This window comes from Nesoenas mayeri (assembly GCF_963082525.1).
Source record: "Nesoenas mayeri genome assembly, chromosome: 21".
In the NCBI taxonomy this organism is placed as follows: domain Eukaryota; kingdom Metazoa; phylum Chordata; class Aves; order Columbiformes; family Columbidae; genus Nesoenas; species Nesoenas mayeri.
The window spans coordinates 5922922-5938752 of record NC_137571.1 but is presented as its reverse complement, the minus strand read 5'-3'; the positions used below and the strand labels follow the sequence as shown (position 1 = coordinate 5938752).

Below are 15831 nucleotides of genomic sequence, written 5' to 3'. Positions count from 1 at the left end.
AGTCTCTAGAAGGAAGTGTCCCGAACCTCAGCCTCCTGTGTATTTCCTACGGCTTTATATAATAAACCGTTTTAGTGACGCTTGCTCTCCTGTGTTTCTTGAGCAGCAGGCGCGGGGCAGAGCACTCGCGGTTCTGTGCTCAGTCTTGTCCTCGCCCTGACCCTGCGCTGGGGCCGGCAGATCCCCGCAGGGCTCCTGCTCCCCTCCCCAAACCACAGTCAGTCCCGTGGGTGACGGCAGAGGAGCAGCAGCGGGTTCCCGGTGCCTGTCTGTCCGTGCTGGCTGTCTGTCCGGGCAGGCTGTTCTGCGGGACAGGCCCCAGCAGGACTGAGCGGGTGCCGGTGCCCCCGGGCGGGCTGTTGGGCCGGGCTCAGCAGAGCCAGGACTCTGCACGGCCGCGGGAACCCATGTGGCTGCGATACCGAGTCATATCTCGCTGTGTAGATTATCTTCCTTCCCGTTGCGACATGTACCCCCTGCGTACACGGGCTCTCGGGGGGAAGTTTGGTAGGGAAGTCGCTGTCGTCTCCACTCGAGGTGGAGGGACTGATCTCCTCCTGGCAGCCTTCCCCGCAGCCATGTGTGCTCATTACTCACTTTTATCAACCAGGGAGCCATTTATTCCCCCAACATCTGAAACTACTTTCCACAGATTCCTTTACATTTACAAACAGCTGCCCCAACTTCCTCTGGGCTCGCCCGCCCCGGCCCCCGCTCCATTCCCTGCGCAGGGCCGGGCTCCATGGCTGCTGCTCTGGCAGGACGGGCACAGCCCGCCTGGGACCTCAGCGCTGCCTCCGTCCATGCGCATTCTTGGCTCCTCCAAAAGCTCCTGCTCTGGCAGCTAACGGGGTTTTAAAAGCGAGGTTTTTGCTGCTGTTGTGCCCTGCGCCAGGCTCCGGTTTTGCTGCGGCTCGGCCCCGAGGGCGAGCGCAGCTCCAGCCCGCGAGGTTTCCCGCTGAGCCCGTCCTCCGCAGCAGCGCCACAAACCCTCCTTTCTGCAGCGCTGTTTCCAGGGATTAACCACAAAAGGTTTCTGTACAAAGGGCCCCCGGGCTCCTCTTTCAGTCAGCCTCAAGAGCCTCACGTTTTTAGCCAAAAAAGGAAATGACCCAGCTGCACGTAGCATTGGAACATCTGGATTTTATCCCTGTCATGAATGGGTCATGGCTACGCACGGCCCAGAGCCTGATTTACAGGAGGGGGAGGGTGATGTCATGCACAAACATCCCCCGGGACTCCCAGAGTGCGGGTCTAAAACAGTCATGAAAATATTATTAAGCGCAGGCGAATGGTGCAGGGGGAGGGCAGGGCTGGGGCTGCGCAGGGAAACTCGCTGGGGGTGCAGAAAGAACCCCTGGCATTAACCAAACGTGCCCGAGCTGCGCTGCCGGCCGCTGCCTCGGCCTGGCGGGAGCTCAGCACGGGACCAAGATGGGCTTTACGGAACTGGGGATGGGTTTTATGGGGCCAGGATGAGCTTTACAGAACTGGGAATGGGTTTTATGGGGCCAGGATGGGGTTTATGGGACTGGGGATGGGCTTTACAGCCCTGAAAGGCAGATCTATGTCTGAGCTGCTCCCTGTTCCGGCCCTGTGAGATCCCAAAAGAGCCGATTGCTCCGGGCCAGGGCACGTGCCAGCGGGAGAGCAGGGCCCTGCCGTGGGGCTCGGGCAGGGATGGGGATGGTATGAGGACGGGACGTGCTGCTCCTCGGTGCCTGGGAGCAGCTCATGTCGTGGCCCAGGGCGCAGCTCCGCGGTGACGCCGGCTGCTGGCTGCTGGGTACGTGCCAGCTGTGTGCGTCCTGCGCTGGACACAGAGCCGGCGCTCCCGGCTCGGACTCGCTGCGGGCAGCAGTTTCCCTTCCAGGGGTTTGTTCTCTTTCCAGCCGGTTTCCCCAGCGGGGAGCTGAGCGCTGCTGGGCTGGGTACAGTTTGCATGGCTGTGACGCCTTGTCCGAGCTCCCCAAACCGAGCACAGACCTGCCTTGGCCGCTCCTGTGCCCCCGGAGGGGAGCGGGCAGTGGCTGCGAAGGGCTGGGGGTGGCGGGGGGCTCGGGCTCAGCCCCACAGCAGCCACATTCGATCACTGCAGTCCCAGCGTTGGTGTGAAGGGCTCTGCTTTGCTCCTGATGTCGCGCTGGGGATGTGGTTACAGCCACACCGAACACCACAGGTGTCTTGTGAATGCTCCTCCTGGTCCCTGTTGTTGTCCCTTTGTCCTCACCCTGACCATGCAGCAACTGCGAAGGTCCCGGGGAGGTGGGGAGGGAGCGGTAGCTCAGCTCAGGTGAGTTGCTTCCATCACGCCACCTTTCCTTCCAGGAGAACTGCGCCATGTTCCCCCGCTCCGTCCGCAGCCGCAGGGACAACCATCCCCCAAATAGTCCCCAAACTGTCCCCAAAACCATCCCCAAACTGTCCCCAAAACCATCCCAAAACCATCCCCAAACTGTCCCCAAAACCATCCCCAAACTGTCCCCAAAAACCATCCCAAAACCATCCCCAAACTGTCCCCAAAACCATCCCCAAACTGTCCCCAAAATAATCCCCAAACTGTCCCCAAAACCATCCACAAACTGTCCTCAAAACTGTCCCCAAAACCATCCCCAAACTGTCCCCAAACCATCCCCAAACTGTCCCCAAAACAATCCCCAAACTGTCCCCAAAACCATCCCCAAACTGTCCCCCAAACCACCCCCAAACTGTCCCCAAAACAATCCCCAAACTGTCCCCAAAATCATCCCCAAACTGTCCCCAAACCCTCCCCAAACCGTCCCCCGGCGCACAGCCCCGTGCGGGCAGCAGGTGACAGGGACCCACAGGGACAGGGTCGCTGTGCTCCCAGCCCATCAGCCCAAAACGAAGCGGCTGGAGGGGACGCTGCCCCATGTCCGTTCCTCCCCTTTCCAGGGGTGAAGTTTCACGCACAGGGAAATGGAAGAACACGAAGTTCAGAGTCTTCTCTCCACTTTTATTTCCAGACGGGCACTCGGGGGCAGCAATGACAATATTGTCACCACCGGCACCGCTCTGCACAGCGAACGGGCTGTTCCCAGGGCACGATCCGTTCGTCTGCCGTAATTAAGCTCAATTTTACTGTTGTTTCTTTTGGTTGAATTTATCACGCGTGGTAGAAAAATACGAATCATTTATTTACGAGTTAGAATTTAATCACAGCCTCGCGTTGGGACGCAGCCGCCGCGGTTCCTGCGGGGGGATTCCCACCGGACGGGTCCCGCGGGCACGGCCGCGGTGCTGGGAGCCCGTGAGCCCGGGGCAGGCGCGGAGCGAGCCGGGCGGTGACCCCCGAGAACCGGGAGGCACCGGGGGGAACGGGCGGGAACGGAGCGGAACGGGCGCGGGCGGCCCCGGCGCCTTCCCGCGGGGCACCCGCGGAACCGGAACTTTCCGGCAGGCGGAACCGGAAGCGAGTAGCGACGGCTTCCGAGCGGGCGCGGGAGGATGGAGACGATCCTGGAGCAGCAGCGGCGGTACCATGAGGAGCGGGAGCGGCTCATGGACGTGATGGTGAAGGAGATGCTCACCAAGAAGTCCACGGTGGGCCCGGGGCCGCGGGGCGGGGGGGCGGCCGGTCCGTATCCGCGCTCACCCCGCTCCCCCCGCTTCTCTCCCCTCAGCTCCGCGACCAGATCAACTCGGACCACCGGACCCGGGCCATGCAGGACGTGAGTGCGGGGCGGGGGCCGCGCTGATACCGAGCGCCCGGGAGGGGGCGGCTCTTGGCCCTCGTAACGGCCTCGGGGACATTTGGGGCTTTTTTCTGTTTTTTCAGAGATACATGGAAGTGAGCGGCAACCTGAGGGACCTGTACGACGACAAGGACGGGTGAGGCTTGTGCAGACACCTGCACATCTGCGGGATGTGCCCTGCAGGTCGATTCCAGGGCTCTTCTAGGTCAGTTGTAAATACACAAGTAGTAATGCTGGTGTGTGAGGCAGGAACCGAGGTTTGGAGACTAAACCTGCAGGCTGCACGTGGGGTTTGCACGCGTTTGGTTATTTGCTTGGTTTAAGGCTCTGGAGAGGCTGTGAGTTGGCTTGAGGGTTCATAAGCAGAGGCTGCGACACCCGGTGTGACCGCCTGAGGTTTGCAGTCTGTCTCGCTGTAACTGTACGGGATCAAAATGCAGCGCTAGACCCGGAGAAAGATTCTATCAGTATCGATGTGTTTTCCTTCCTGCTTGTAATCTGCCCTTTTCCATGAACGACAGTTTACGGAAAGAAGAACTCAGCGCCATTTCAGGGCCAAATGAATTCGCAGAATTCTACAACAGACTGAAACAAATTAAGGAATTTCATCGGAAGCACCCAAATGAGGTAAGTAGTGACCTTCTTCGTAAGAACAGGTGATTTGTGCTCTGTTAGACCTCATCCCTGCAATAAACAGAGCTTTTTTCCAGTGTAATTGCCTTAATATACAAGTATTAGGTACACTGAACCATCACCTACGATGATGTTGAAGGTTCACAGTGCTGCAGGGCAGCGTGTGAGCTCCGGTGGGAGCGGTGGGGTAGGAGAGGGTGTGAGATGCTGATGTTGTTCTTTGCTTGCGGGGTGTCAGCTCCGGAACGTTCCACAGCTGAGCTGGTGCTTGGTCCTGCCTTCCTCAGCCTGGCTGGAGTCAGACGTTCTTTCCCTTGGTGTAAAAGTAATGGTGAAAAAACATCTCGGATGCCTTTTCAGTTGGCAGTTCTATTGTTTGCAGCCTGTTGTGATTTTGTGTTAATTATTCTGGGACATTAGCTGAAGTAATCATTTTTCTGTGCCTTCTGTCTGCTCTTGCAGATCTGTGTCCCGATGTCCGTGGAGTTTGAGGAGCTACTGAAGGCCAGAGACAACCCAAGCGAAGAAGCTCAGAGTAAGTTTGTAGCTTTTCTCCGAGGCCATTTTAAGGGAAAATATGCTGCTGGCTTGAGAGGCATTGTTTAATGAGCTGGTTGATCTGTTTTGTAGACCCCTTTTGGTTAATGACTTCTGAAGATTGTTCTTTTGTCATTTAAATTCTTCTGACCTGCAGCCCCTGGAATAACCCACAGTAGTGGTGCAGTCAGGTGTCTGATCAGTGAGCATCCCACCTGCACTGCGAACACCTTCCTTAAGCATTAATTAGTCCGTGGTTAATCGTTTCCAAGCTCTAAAGCATAGGTGTAATAAGTAGGGAAGATTAAGCTCATCATAAAACTCTTCACGATCTTTCCTGCAGATCTGGTGGAGTTCACCGATGAGGAAGGGTACGGCCGATACTTGGATCTGCACGATTGTTATCTCAAGTACATAAATCTAAAATCATCAGAGGTGAGTGGCTGCAGCTGCAGACTGGATGTTAATTTGGCTGCACCTGCGTAAAGTCTGACTCCAACTTTTTTGTCCTTAGAAACTGGATTATATCACTTACTTATCTACATTTGACCAACTCTTTGATATTCCCAAGGAGAGAAAAAACGCTGAATATAAAAGGTGAGCCTGTTTGCCCGCCTGCTGCTTTTATGACACTTGATAAGAAGGAATTTGCTTCTTAATTATATTCTTAGCAGCTCTACACTTATCAGTCAAACTTAACTCATGTAAGTTGGGTCACTGAGCTATAGTGACTCAGTTGTGTGTCTGACCCCTGAGAAAACGTGCAGCGCAGTAAAAAGGTCAAAAGCCTCGTTCTACTCTGTGGAAGGACCTTTATCCTTGTAACTACTGCATCTAGAAATCATGTTGAAAACTGTCATTGTCTCCATGACTTCCCTGTGGAGCATGAGGGGGTAATTACTTCCCAAAGATGTGGTTAGAGAAACACATTTGAGGCTGATACCGAACTACCTGTGCTCTTGGTTACTCTGCCAGGTACCTTGAGATGCTTCTCGAGTACCTGCAGGAATACACAGATCGAGTGAAGCCATTGTTGGACCAGAATGAACTTTTTGGGAAAATTCAGACTGAGTTTGAGAAGAAGTGGGAAAACGGGACGTTCCCTGGCTGGCCGGTGAGCAGTCGCTGAGCCCGCGTGGATGGCTCTGTGTTTGGGATGGGTTTTCTGTGAATCGCTTCTGTAAAGTCATCGCTAGGGTTGAGTCTAATAGCAAAGTGCCACAAAGATGCAATTTAATGCTAACTTGAATTTGAAACCCAATGTAGCCAGTTTGAAACAAACCCTTTTTTTAAGCTTTGCTTATTTTGTCTCTTTTCTATTGTTCTAGCACTCAGGTTATCGAGATAATTTTTCTCTGTGAAATGAATGGCTTTTCTTGAGGTTAGAATATTAAATTCCATGAAGTGTAGGATGTCACAACTATCTCCTGTGTGTTTTTTGTTGGCAGAAAGAGACCAGCAGTGCCCTCACCCACGCTGGAGCCCACCTGGACCTCTCTGCGTTCTCCTCCTGGGAGGTGTGTTTTCAGTGAGGAGTGGGGCACTCTTGACTGTCCTTTCTTGAATGCTTTTCCTTGTTTGTTGTTTGGGGTTTTTTCCTTCTTTAATGATGGACATACATCCATATTGCATTTATTTGATAGCTTCTCTCTTATTGTGATTTACTTTAATTGAACAGGAATTGGCCTCCCTGGGACTGGACAGATTAAAATCAGCTTTACTGGCCCTGGGACTAAAATGTGGCGGGTAAGGTGCAGTCTTTTTATAGTTCCTTTTCAGTTTTTGAGGTCTTCCTGTCTTGCATTCCTTTATGGGATACTTGTTTTGTTGTCTCTTCTGTACAAGAATTACTTTAATGATGTTTGAAAGACAAAACATTGAGAACCAATTGGGTGATGCTGCAATCTGCTGGTTCAAAAAGTGTCCTGTACTGAAGTCTCTTGTGTAGAGTAATTTGGCTTAAGGAATGAAGACAAAGATAACAGGAAATCTCATGAACTTTTAAAAGTTAAACTTAGAATTTTGTTGTATGAATTCGACTGGTTCTCGGGAAATGCAGAACTGTGGTTTGGACTCATCTCCTCCCTTCTCCACAGGACTCTGGAAGAACGTGCTCAGAGACTGTTTAGCACTAAAGGCAAATCCCTGGAATCACTCGATCCTTCCTTGTTTGCTAAGAACCCAAAGACAAAAGGAAGCAAGAGGTGAGTTCTGAAGGTGGTTCTGAGGCCGAGGGTGTCAGGTGTTCTGTAGGTGTCACTCTTGCATAGTCACAGCAGAGGTTCTTGGAGTATTAGAAGCTTTTCATGCTGGACCAAGAATCCTGAACCAAATTGAGGAAATCGGAGCTGGACGGTTTATGCGCAGTTCAGCTCACATGAGCTGTTTGGTCCTTGTTTCTGTTTTCTTGCTGTGTACAAGTCACACCTCTTCAGACGTTCAGAGTACACATGATGTTTGAAATTCTGGAATGAACTTCCTAACGTTTCTTTATCTCTTTCCAGAGACACTGAAAGAAATAAAGATCTTGCGTTCCTGGAAGCTCAGATTTATGAGTACGTAGAAGTTCTTGGGGTAAGGATTTAATTTTGTCTTGGAGCTTTTTATTTCAGAACTGCTAAATAGTGACTGGAAGGTCATCCACATCTTTACCTGATATTGTCATAGAGAGCATGCCCAGAATTGTTTTCATGTCCAGAGTTATGTTTTAAAGTGCATGTTAGCAGGTACCTTTTTCTGTCAGTAAGTAGAATACGATGAATTAGATTTATTTTTCCGTTAGCTAATTATTTGGCGGGCTTTTATGAACAGACACAGATACAGAGGGTGCGTGTTCCCTTGGGGAAGCCATCAGTGTAGATAATTTCTGTTAAGTCACAGGGTGTTGCAAACCTTTACTTGTTCTGCCTTGATGCTCACCCAGGTCCTTGCTTCAGGTTGGGGTGATGGCTTTTAGCAGGGTGGCTGTTGCTGTTGCCTTGTCCTGGAAGTGTTAATGGTAGTACAAGTTCTCATTCTTTGGAAGTAGGAAATGTTATACTAAAAACTTAAGTTGTTGGGCTAAATGAAATGAGAGTTCTGTGTTCCATACTAGTCTTCCATTCCCCTCCCTCCATGCCCTGAGGAAGCGTTTCACGCTGCTGATGTTCTTGCTGTCGTGTTGTGTGAACAATTCCTCCTCTTTTCTCACACCATAGGAACAGAGACACCTCACGCACGAGAACGTGCAGCGTAAGCAAGCGCGGACAGGGGAAGAGCGGGAGGAAGAGGAGGAAGAGCAGATCAGTGAAAGTGAGAGCGAGGATGAAGAAAATGAAATCATTTATAATCCTAAAAACCTGCCTCTTGGCTGGGATGGCAAGGTAACTGAGATCATCAGGTCTGGAGAAGCGGGAGGTGTCGCCGACCCCACGCTACTCCTCTGATTGAACCTGCCTTGTCGTTGGCCTGATCTTTGTTTCTCTTTGCTTGTCAGCCGATCCCGTACTGGTTATATAAATTACATGGTTTAAACATCAACTACAATTGCGAGATTTGTGGTAACTACACCTACCGAGGGCCCAAAGCCTTTCAGCGTCACTTTGCGGTAAGTGAGGTTTTGCTGCAAACCCATCAGTACCGTGCTCGGGTAATCTTTACGATAAGTAACCAGGAAATCACTGGAGTGCCCGAGTTGCACTTCCATTTCCACAATGTGGGTCTGGGCTGGTGCTGCAGGGCCGTGCGACTGGAACTGTCGATTCCATAGGGCATACTGAGATCTTCCTGCAAATTTCTGTTCTTCTTTGAGCACTAATTCCAGTATCCAGGTCTGCTTGGTGCAGAGTGCCTGGTGGCTGCCAGTGTTTTGTTACTGTCTAAAATACAGAAAAAGTATTTTGATAAAGGTTTTTAGGACTGACAGATTTATAATTTGGTAGGATCTGTTTCACCCTGCCCAGATGTGAACATGTCCTGTAGTCCCTGGCCTTGCGGGCGTTCTGTCTCCCCCTGACCTCCTGCCTCTCCCCCAGGAGTGGCGACACGCTCACGGGATGCGCTGCCTGGGCATTCCCAACACTGCGCACTTTGCCAACGTCACGCAGATCGAGGACGCCGTCTCCTGTGAGTAGTGAAACGTGGCATAAGAACACTCATATTAGTGCCTGCCAAAAATGTGTCTTACCTATGGCCAGAGACCAGTTTCAGGGAAGAGGGTAAGAAACGTGGGGCATGTGGGATGATCCTTCCCTGGACCGTCCCTCCCGGCTCTCACGACGAGAGCAGCTTTTTTGCTGTGGGTACCTGTGCGTAGCCACTTGCTGGGATTGCAGCAAAGTGTTCATTTGTTGCCAGCTGTTTTGTCTGTGATACGAATATTAGACACATTCCTGGGCCGCTGAAGTGAGAGTGTTTAACAAGAAATGTATAAAAAAAAAAAAAAAAAAAGCTTGTGTATATTTTACTAGACCAAAAACTATTATCTCAAGGGAGGTGGCATCAGATCCTAAATGACTTTGTATTTGCAGTGTGGGCAAAGCTGAAACAACAGAAGGCTTCAGAGAGATGGCAGCCCGATACAGAGGTGAGATGTTACACATCTGGTTGTGTCTAGTCCTGTGCAGGTGGGAACCCCGTTTTACCCTGTGTGAACTGTCCGGCTCTGTCAGGACAATTTCTCAAGTCCCCTGCACGCTGGGGAGAGAAACTTCACAGAGCCAGTGTCACCTTTGTTGTGCGAGAGGAGGAGGGAGCTGGCGGGACATCGTGCTCGGCAGGCGCTGCCGCAGCTAAAATTCAAATGCTGTAGTACAGCCAGAGTCAGACTGTCCAGGTGTCCCCACACTGTTCATTCCATTCTAGGAGGAGTACGAGGATTCCAGTGGGAACGTGGTGAATAAAAAGACCTATGAAGACCTGAAACGCCAAGGGCTGCTGTAGCTTTTCCCAAGTGAAGGGTTTCATACCCGGAAAGCAAGTGGAGATGTGTCAGCAGCTCTGACTCCTACTCAGTCTCTGGATTTTCTATGTGCATGAATATAGGTTTCAAGGATACTTTATAGAATCACTTTCTAGTAAGCCCCTTGTGAAATGCAGACTTGTGACGTTATTTTATATTAAAAAAAAAACAACCTTGAAAAATAAATTTGTTTTAATTTAGGAAGTGCTGAGAAACTTGTCTCCTTTCGTATCCTGGAAGGAAGAGATTTCATTAGGGTTATTATTAAAATGCTTTTTACGCAGTTTGAATTGTTAGAAACAGTTGCTTCTCTTTTATTCCTGTTCTAATTGAGACTTTTATGATGAGGATTGACTTTCTGTACAGCAAACATGAACACTGCACGCTGACAGCAAGTAGTGGTCCTGTACCATACAAGTGTTATTGCTTTCTTTGGGCTCCTTTGCAAAACAAATTTATTTGCCTTGTATTGCTGCTTCACCTCAGGTCTGTCTCCCTGTGGAGGTTTGGCCGCTGGGATTTTTCCAGGAAGTTAATAACGGAGCTTGATTTACACTGGGCTGTGCGGGCAGTTTGTGGGGGTTTCTCCAGTACTCTGGCAGCTCCTCGTGTCCCCTCCAGCCCCCCAGCTGGGGTTTCATTTTGGTACGGAGTTGGCTGGTGTGACATCTTTGCCTCGAACAGCCCTTTTTCTCCTGTCGCTGCGCTGGTTGCATCTCCAGCTGCCGCGGAGCAGCAGGTGACAAAGCCCGGTGAGGGTTTGCGCAGCGGCGGTTGGCAGGGGTGGGGCTGGCAGCGGCTGCGAGCCCGTGCGGCGGGTACGGCGGCTGCAGTCGGTGCCCGGACACACCGCATCGCTGTGCCGGGGCTTCGGGGCGCAGCCGGACGGGGCAAGTCTGGGCTCTCGGCTCTTTCTCTGCCCTGGGGTGAGTTGTTCTCCTCGGGATGGGGCTGTTTCTGGTGGGTGCTCATTCCTTGCCTGCCCTAGGGCTGGGCTGGGCTGGGCTGGCACCCTGCGCAGTGAGGGTGTCCAAACCTGGCCGGGGTGGTGGCTGCCCCGCTTTAGAAGGGGAGAGAAACCCTGGGCAAGAGACGCGTCTGGAAATGGGCATTTTTCACACCAGACTTAGGTTTTCCACAGCAAGAACTGTTAGAGAGAGTCTCTCTTGCCGCTCTGAGGGCTAGTGGGTTTGGGTCCTGCTGTGGTGGGTGCTGCTGCCAGTGGGTCTCATCTTCATTTGCAACAGCATCAGCAAACGGGTGCCAGGCGTCATCTGTAACCACGCTGCAGCTCTGCGTGCCCCGGGGAGCGTAACCACACCAACCGTGTTGCTGGGTCCCGCGGGGCTCCCGCTCGCTGGCAGCTGCGCTGTGCCCCTGGGCCCGTGTCCTGGGGACTGTCCCCTCCTGCTGCCCAGCTCTGACCTGCCAGGTGGTGGGTGAAGTTGCAGGTGGATGAAGATGGCTGGTCGCCCATGGCTCGTCCCCCCTGCTCAAGGTAACGGGGGTTCTGCCGCAGCAGCTGCAGTGTCGGGGCTGTGCCAGCGGCTCCCTGGGGCTCTTGGTGGGTGGGGGGGTCTTTCTGCAGCCGGGCTGGTCCCCTGGGTCCAGTGTGAGCTCAGGTGTGTTCGTGGGGCTCCCCACGGCCTCCCCAGGGGACGTGGCCACCACCCTGCTCCAGGGAGACCAGCACAGCTGGATTTGGTGTTTTGGGGATGAGCTGTTCCTGCTGCTGGGGAGGCTCTTCGGGCAGACGTGGTCGTCTCAGCCGTCTCCCTCTGTTCCAGGCGTGCTGCTCTGCATCTTGGCTCTGCACCTCTGTGGCCAGGACCTTCTTGCCACCGCAGGTGAGCTCTGCACCCCACGGGAAACTCGGGGCTCCTGTGGGGAGTGGGGTAAAGGCAGCGTGGTGCAACAGGGACTTTGTCCCGGTCCCCTCCAGGCTGTGTTCTGTAGGATAGTGCTACACTGAGGAACTTTTTTTCAAGGTTTTGATACCAGAAAAGCCTGTTCTTCACATGCAGGGGGGCTGGAAGCGGGAGGGAGAAGCTGTTGTGACATCTGTAGTGCTGCTGCAGTGGCCTGTTGTCTCTCATGGCCTGGTTGCTGGCTGCAAACAGACTCTGTTTGGGAAATCCTGTCACTTAGTGCCATCCACATCCCAACCACAGTGTGACTGATGCTTCCTGCAGACGCCTTTGGCCCATGCAGAGTCTCAGGAGGGGATTCAGGGCTTGCTGGGAGTGAGGTTGGTGTTTCCTTCACTAAGGGGAAACTTTGTGTCTTCCAGAGCACAACACGGTCACCAATGCCTCGGTGGTCACCAGCACCTCAGTGGTGGCCAACGCTTCAGTGGTGGCCAGCACTTCAGTGGTCGCCAACGCTTCGAAGGTCACCAACGCCTCAGTAGTCACCAATGCTTCAGTGGCAGCCAACACTTCGATGGTCAGCAACGCTTCAGTGGTCACCAAGGCCCCGGTAGTCACCAGTGCTTCAGTGGCAGCCAATACTTTGGTGGTCAGCAAAGGCCCGGTGGTCACCAATGGCCCGGTGGTCACCAATGCCTTGGTAGTCACCAGTGCCCCAGTGGTCACCAACACCCCGGTAGTCACCAATGCTTCAGTGGCAGCCAGTACTTTGGTCATCACCAACATTCCGGTAGTCACCAATGCTTCGGTGGTCACCAATGCCCTGGTAGTTGCCAGTGCTTCAGTGGCAACCAATACTTTGGTGGTCACCAACGCCTCAGTGATCACCAGCACATCGGTGGCCACCAACGCCCCAGTAGTCACCAGCACCCCGGTAGTCACCAGTGCTTTGGTGGTCACCAATGCTGCAGTGGCAGCCAACACTTCGGTGGTCACCACCGCCTCGGTGGCAGCCAGTGCTTCGGTGAATGGTACAGCAGAAACACTGGTAAGGAAAGGAGAGGTGATGGCCGTTGGCCGGGCTGTTACAGCCCCACGGACACGGCATCTGGCCTGACTGGTGTCTCGTGGGAGCCTGGAGCCCCGTGACAGCATCTCCTGGGTGGGAGGGGAGCAGCTCGGGCAGCCCCTCCAGCCAGCGCGGCTGGGCTGGGCACGGCACCACGGTGACACCTGCTGCGTTGTCCCTCCAGCTCACCTGCCAGAGCTTCCAGTGTTCCGGGGAGAGGTGCTACCAGGACAGAGCCCACGCCAACGAGACGGTGACCTGCCAGAATGAGACTCACTGTGAGGTACGGCGCTCACCGAGCTGGAGGCGCAGGGGCTGTGATTCCCTTTATATTGGGAATCCACAGTGCGCTGCTCAGTCTGTGTCAGGCTCCTGTTTCCCCTCTCTCAGTTGCAGTCTGTCAGTTATTTTTGCTCCTTTGTCATGGAACGTCTTCACACTCCTGGTATGTTTTCCCTTGGCTCTGCTGTTGCAGCTCTACCGTTTCTCCAGCACGAACTACACGGCCCGGTGCAGCAGCGTGTGCGGCGCAATGTGCAGCGCCAACGGCACGGCGCCGCGCTGCGCCCTGGACTGCTGCGGCTCCGCGCTCTGCCTGCGGCTCAACGCCAGCGCCTACGGTAACGCCCCAGGGTTCACCTGCTGTGCAGGAGGGGACACGGGTGGCACAACCCCGGTACAGAGGGCTGGCTGTGCCATCACCGCATCTCCTCCAGCGCTGGGGCGAGGGACAGGGTGGCGCAGCTGCTGCGGCTGCAGTGTGAGCTGTGCTGGTGAAGCTGCCCCGGGTGCAGCCTCACGGGCTCCTCCTGTGTCTGCAGGTGACCTGCCACCCGCCACCGTGCCACCCACGACCACCACCCCGCGACCTCCCCTCCGAAATGTAGGTACTGGGACAGCTGAGCTCCCATCTGAGCAGGGAGAGAGTGAAAGGTCCCTCCCACATTTGTGTTATGGGGTCAAAACCTGCCTCTGGAAGGGGAACAAATCCTTAAGGAGCTTTGAAAGGAAGGAGTCTGTGCTGAGCCCCGTCCAACAAGCCTTTCCCCAAGGCCAGCGTGGGGAGCGTCCTCGCAGCCGCAGGGAGCACAGGGCACCGCAGCCTTTCTCCTGCGTGGAGGGGAAGGTGCTTATCTTTGCAGATCCCTGTTAAGAGGAAGGAAAAGGAGCTTTGAAACTTGTTTGCTATGCCTGTGTTTCACTAAAGCTTCTTGCAGTTTCAGACATGGTCCTGTTAGTCTTTATCTCTCTGTATCTAAAATACCTGAGACAGCGCTGGCCAAGAGAAGGGAGCCCCAGGAAGGAAGGGCTGTCTGAGCTTCAGTTCTTGTCGTGGGAGCTCTGGTCTCTGAGCCGATGAACATACAGTGTCTGGTCCTCTTTTACAGGGGAAAGTGTGTGCAGCGTTCTCCTGTCACGGGGATGGATGTTTCAAAGGCAAGAAGACTGTTGCTAGATGCATTGTTGGGCAAAACTTCTGTGAGGTAGGAGCCTGGGGCTGAAGAGCAGGACAGCTTGTGAGCTGGGTGCATCCCTATAATGCAAATACTAAAGGCTTGGCAGGACCCCAGGATAACGACTCTCTCCTTCTTCCAGATGAAGAAAACGGGCTTGAATTACATGGCGGGATGTAGCAGAGCCTGCAAGGCCGCCAAACCAGTGTGTGCCAGCGGGGTGAAGGCTGCCTGTTACCAGGAGTGCTGCCCCGCTACCATGAAAGCCAGCTGTCTGAAACTGGACGGCAAAGTTCACATCAGTGGCGCAGGGCAGGTGACTCTGGCCCCTCTCGTGAAGCTCATGGCGTGGGGGGTGATTCTGCTCCTGAATCACGGCGTCTGGGCTTCTCTCTGGGGGTGAGCAGCATCCCGGGCGCTCCGCAGCCCCTTCTCCTGCAGCACTTGGTAGGATTCTTGTCTCTCTGACTTCAGCCCAGGCTGCCGTCCAACCTCTCTGGTGCATCCCTGTCCCAGGAACAAGGTGGCCTGTGCAGGTGCCCCCTGCCCACAGGGCCACCCCGGGCCCCTGAGCCAAACACAGTGGCAGCGGCTGCCGATGGGCTCCGGTCTGGCTTAACAACTAGAAAATTCTGCCTTGACTGAAGGCACAGGGTCTGCTCTAGTTAATAATCTGCTTGCAGCGCAGCCTTTTTGGGTGCACTCTTACTTGTTAGCTTAAAACCGCTCTGGTGTTGAGATATCTTTTATCGGGGTAGGTAAAATTAGTAACGCTATGTTTCAACCCCCAGCCTGTTATTGCATCACCTGGAGCTGGTGCAGAATTCACCGGTGTCAATGCGCTGCTGGTTGTGCAAACACTCGCTCTGCTGTCTTCTGTCACTGTCGTATCTTTAAATAAAAGACTGCAAAAATAGCAAAATCCCTGTGTCAGTCCCCCTGGTCAGCAATGGGGTGTTCTGGGCGGGGTGGGTGTGCTGGTTTGGGGAGCCTCGCGCCCCCCCAGCAGAAGGGCTTCACTCTGGGGCTGCGGGTTGGGATCTGGTACAGCGGATGTGGGACTGGATGAAAAACGCCCGAAACGCCGACGAACCCCGTCCCGCCGCCGGGCAGCCACAACCAGCCTGCCGCTGCGGTGCGGCAAAACCGCAGCACGGGGCTGGGGTGTGTTTTTAGTTCACTTCAGGCCACAACGTCAGCATATCCAGCGCGAGTGAAAACAGGATGAGACGAGTTTTTCTATCTCAAAAATACCATCCAGTGCCACGTCCCCTGTAAGAAGAGGACGTTTAGCATCTACAGCAGATATTTCAGACTGTTCTCGTTTCCTCTTTGCAGTTGCTCATCCATTCTGTGTGGCTGTGGGAGTGCAGAGAAGGGAGCAGACAGACAGACAGCAAAGCGGTTACTTTAACAGACTACCCTTTTTTTTCCTAAATGTCTAGATCTTGGCTGTCCCTTCTACATCAGCAGAAGGAGCTGACTTGGGCTGAACTCTCCTATCTCCACTATGCAAAAGGCAATGGTGATATTTCAGCACCTGCTCACATGCTCTGCAGTAATTCATTTGCATGATAAGCCGGCAGTTCAGAAGGTGGCTCATGCCGGGTGGATC

General features: G+C 53.8%; 1 protein-coding gene across 3 annotated transcripts; it reads left to right on the top strand.

The window, feature by feature from the left end:
* Window positions 1-3454: 3454 nt before the first annotated feature.
* Window positions 3455-10032, top strand: SF3A3 (splicing factor 3a subunit 3). Of its 3 annotated transcripts, none has more exons than XM_080357678.1 (17): window positions 3455-3564; window positions 3645-3692; window positions 3800-3852; window positions 4238-4343; window positions 4812-4884; window positions 5230-5321; window positions 5401-5483; window positions 5862-6000; window positions 6335-6403; window positions 6565-6632; window positions 6983-7090; window positions 7391-7460; window positions 8084-8248; window positions 8362-8472; window positions 8900-8990; window positions 9395-9450; window positions 9729-10032. In XM_080357678.1, the coding sequence occupies exons 1-17, from the start codon at window positions 3469-3471 to the stop codon at window positions 9804-9806; spliced, it is 1506 nt and encodes a 501-aa protein (XP_080213804.1). In that variant the 5' UTR covers window positions 3455-3468; the 3' UTR covers window positions 9807-10032. The 3 variants fall into 3 exon arrangements, with proteins under 3 accessions (XP_080213804.1, XP_080213806.1, XP_080213805.1); XM_080357679.1 differs by having other exon boundaries at window positions 3470-3557; XM_080357680.1 differs by lacking the exons at window positions 8900-8990; window positions 9395-9450; window positions 9729-10032 and adding an exon at window positions 8807-8867.
* The last annotated feature ends 5799 nt before the right edge of the window (window positions 10033-15831 follow it).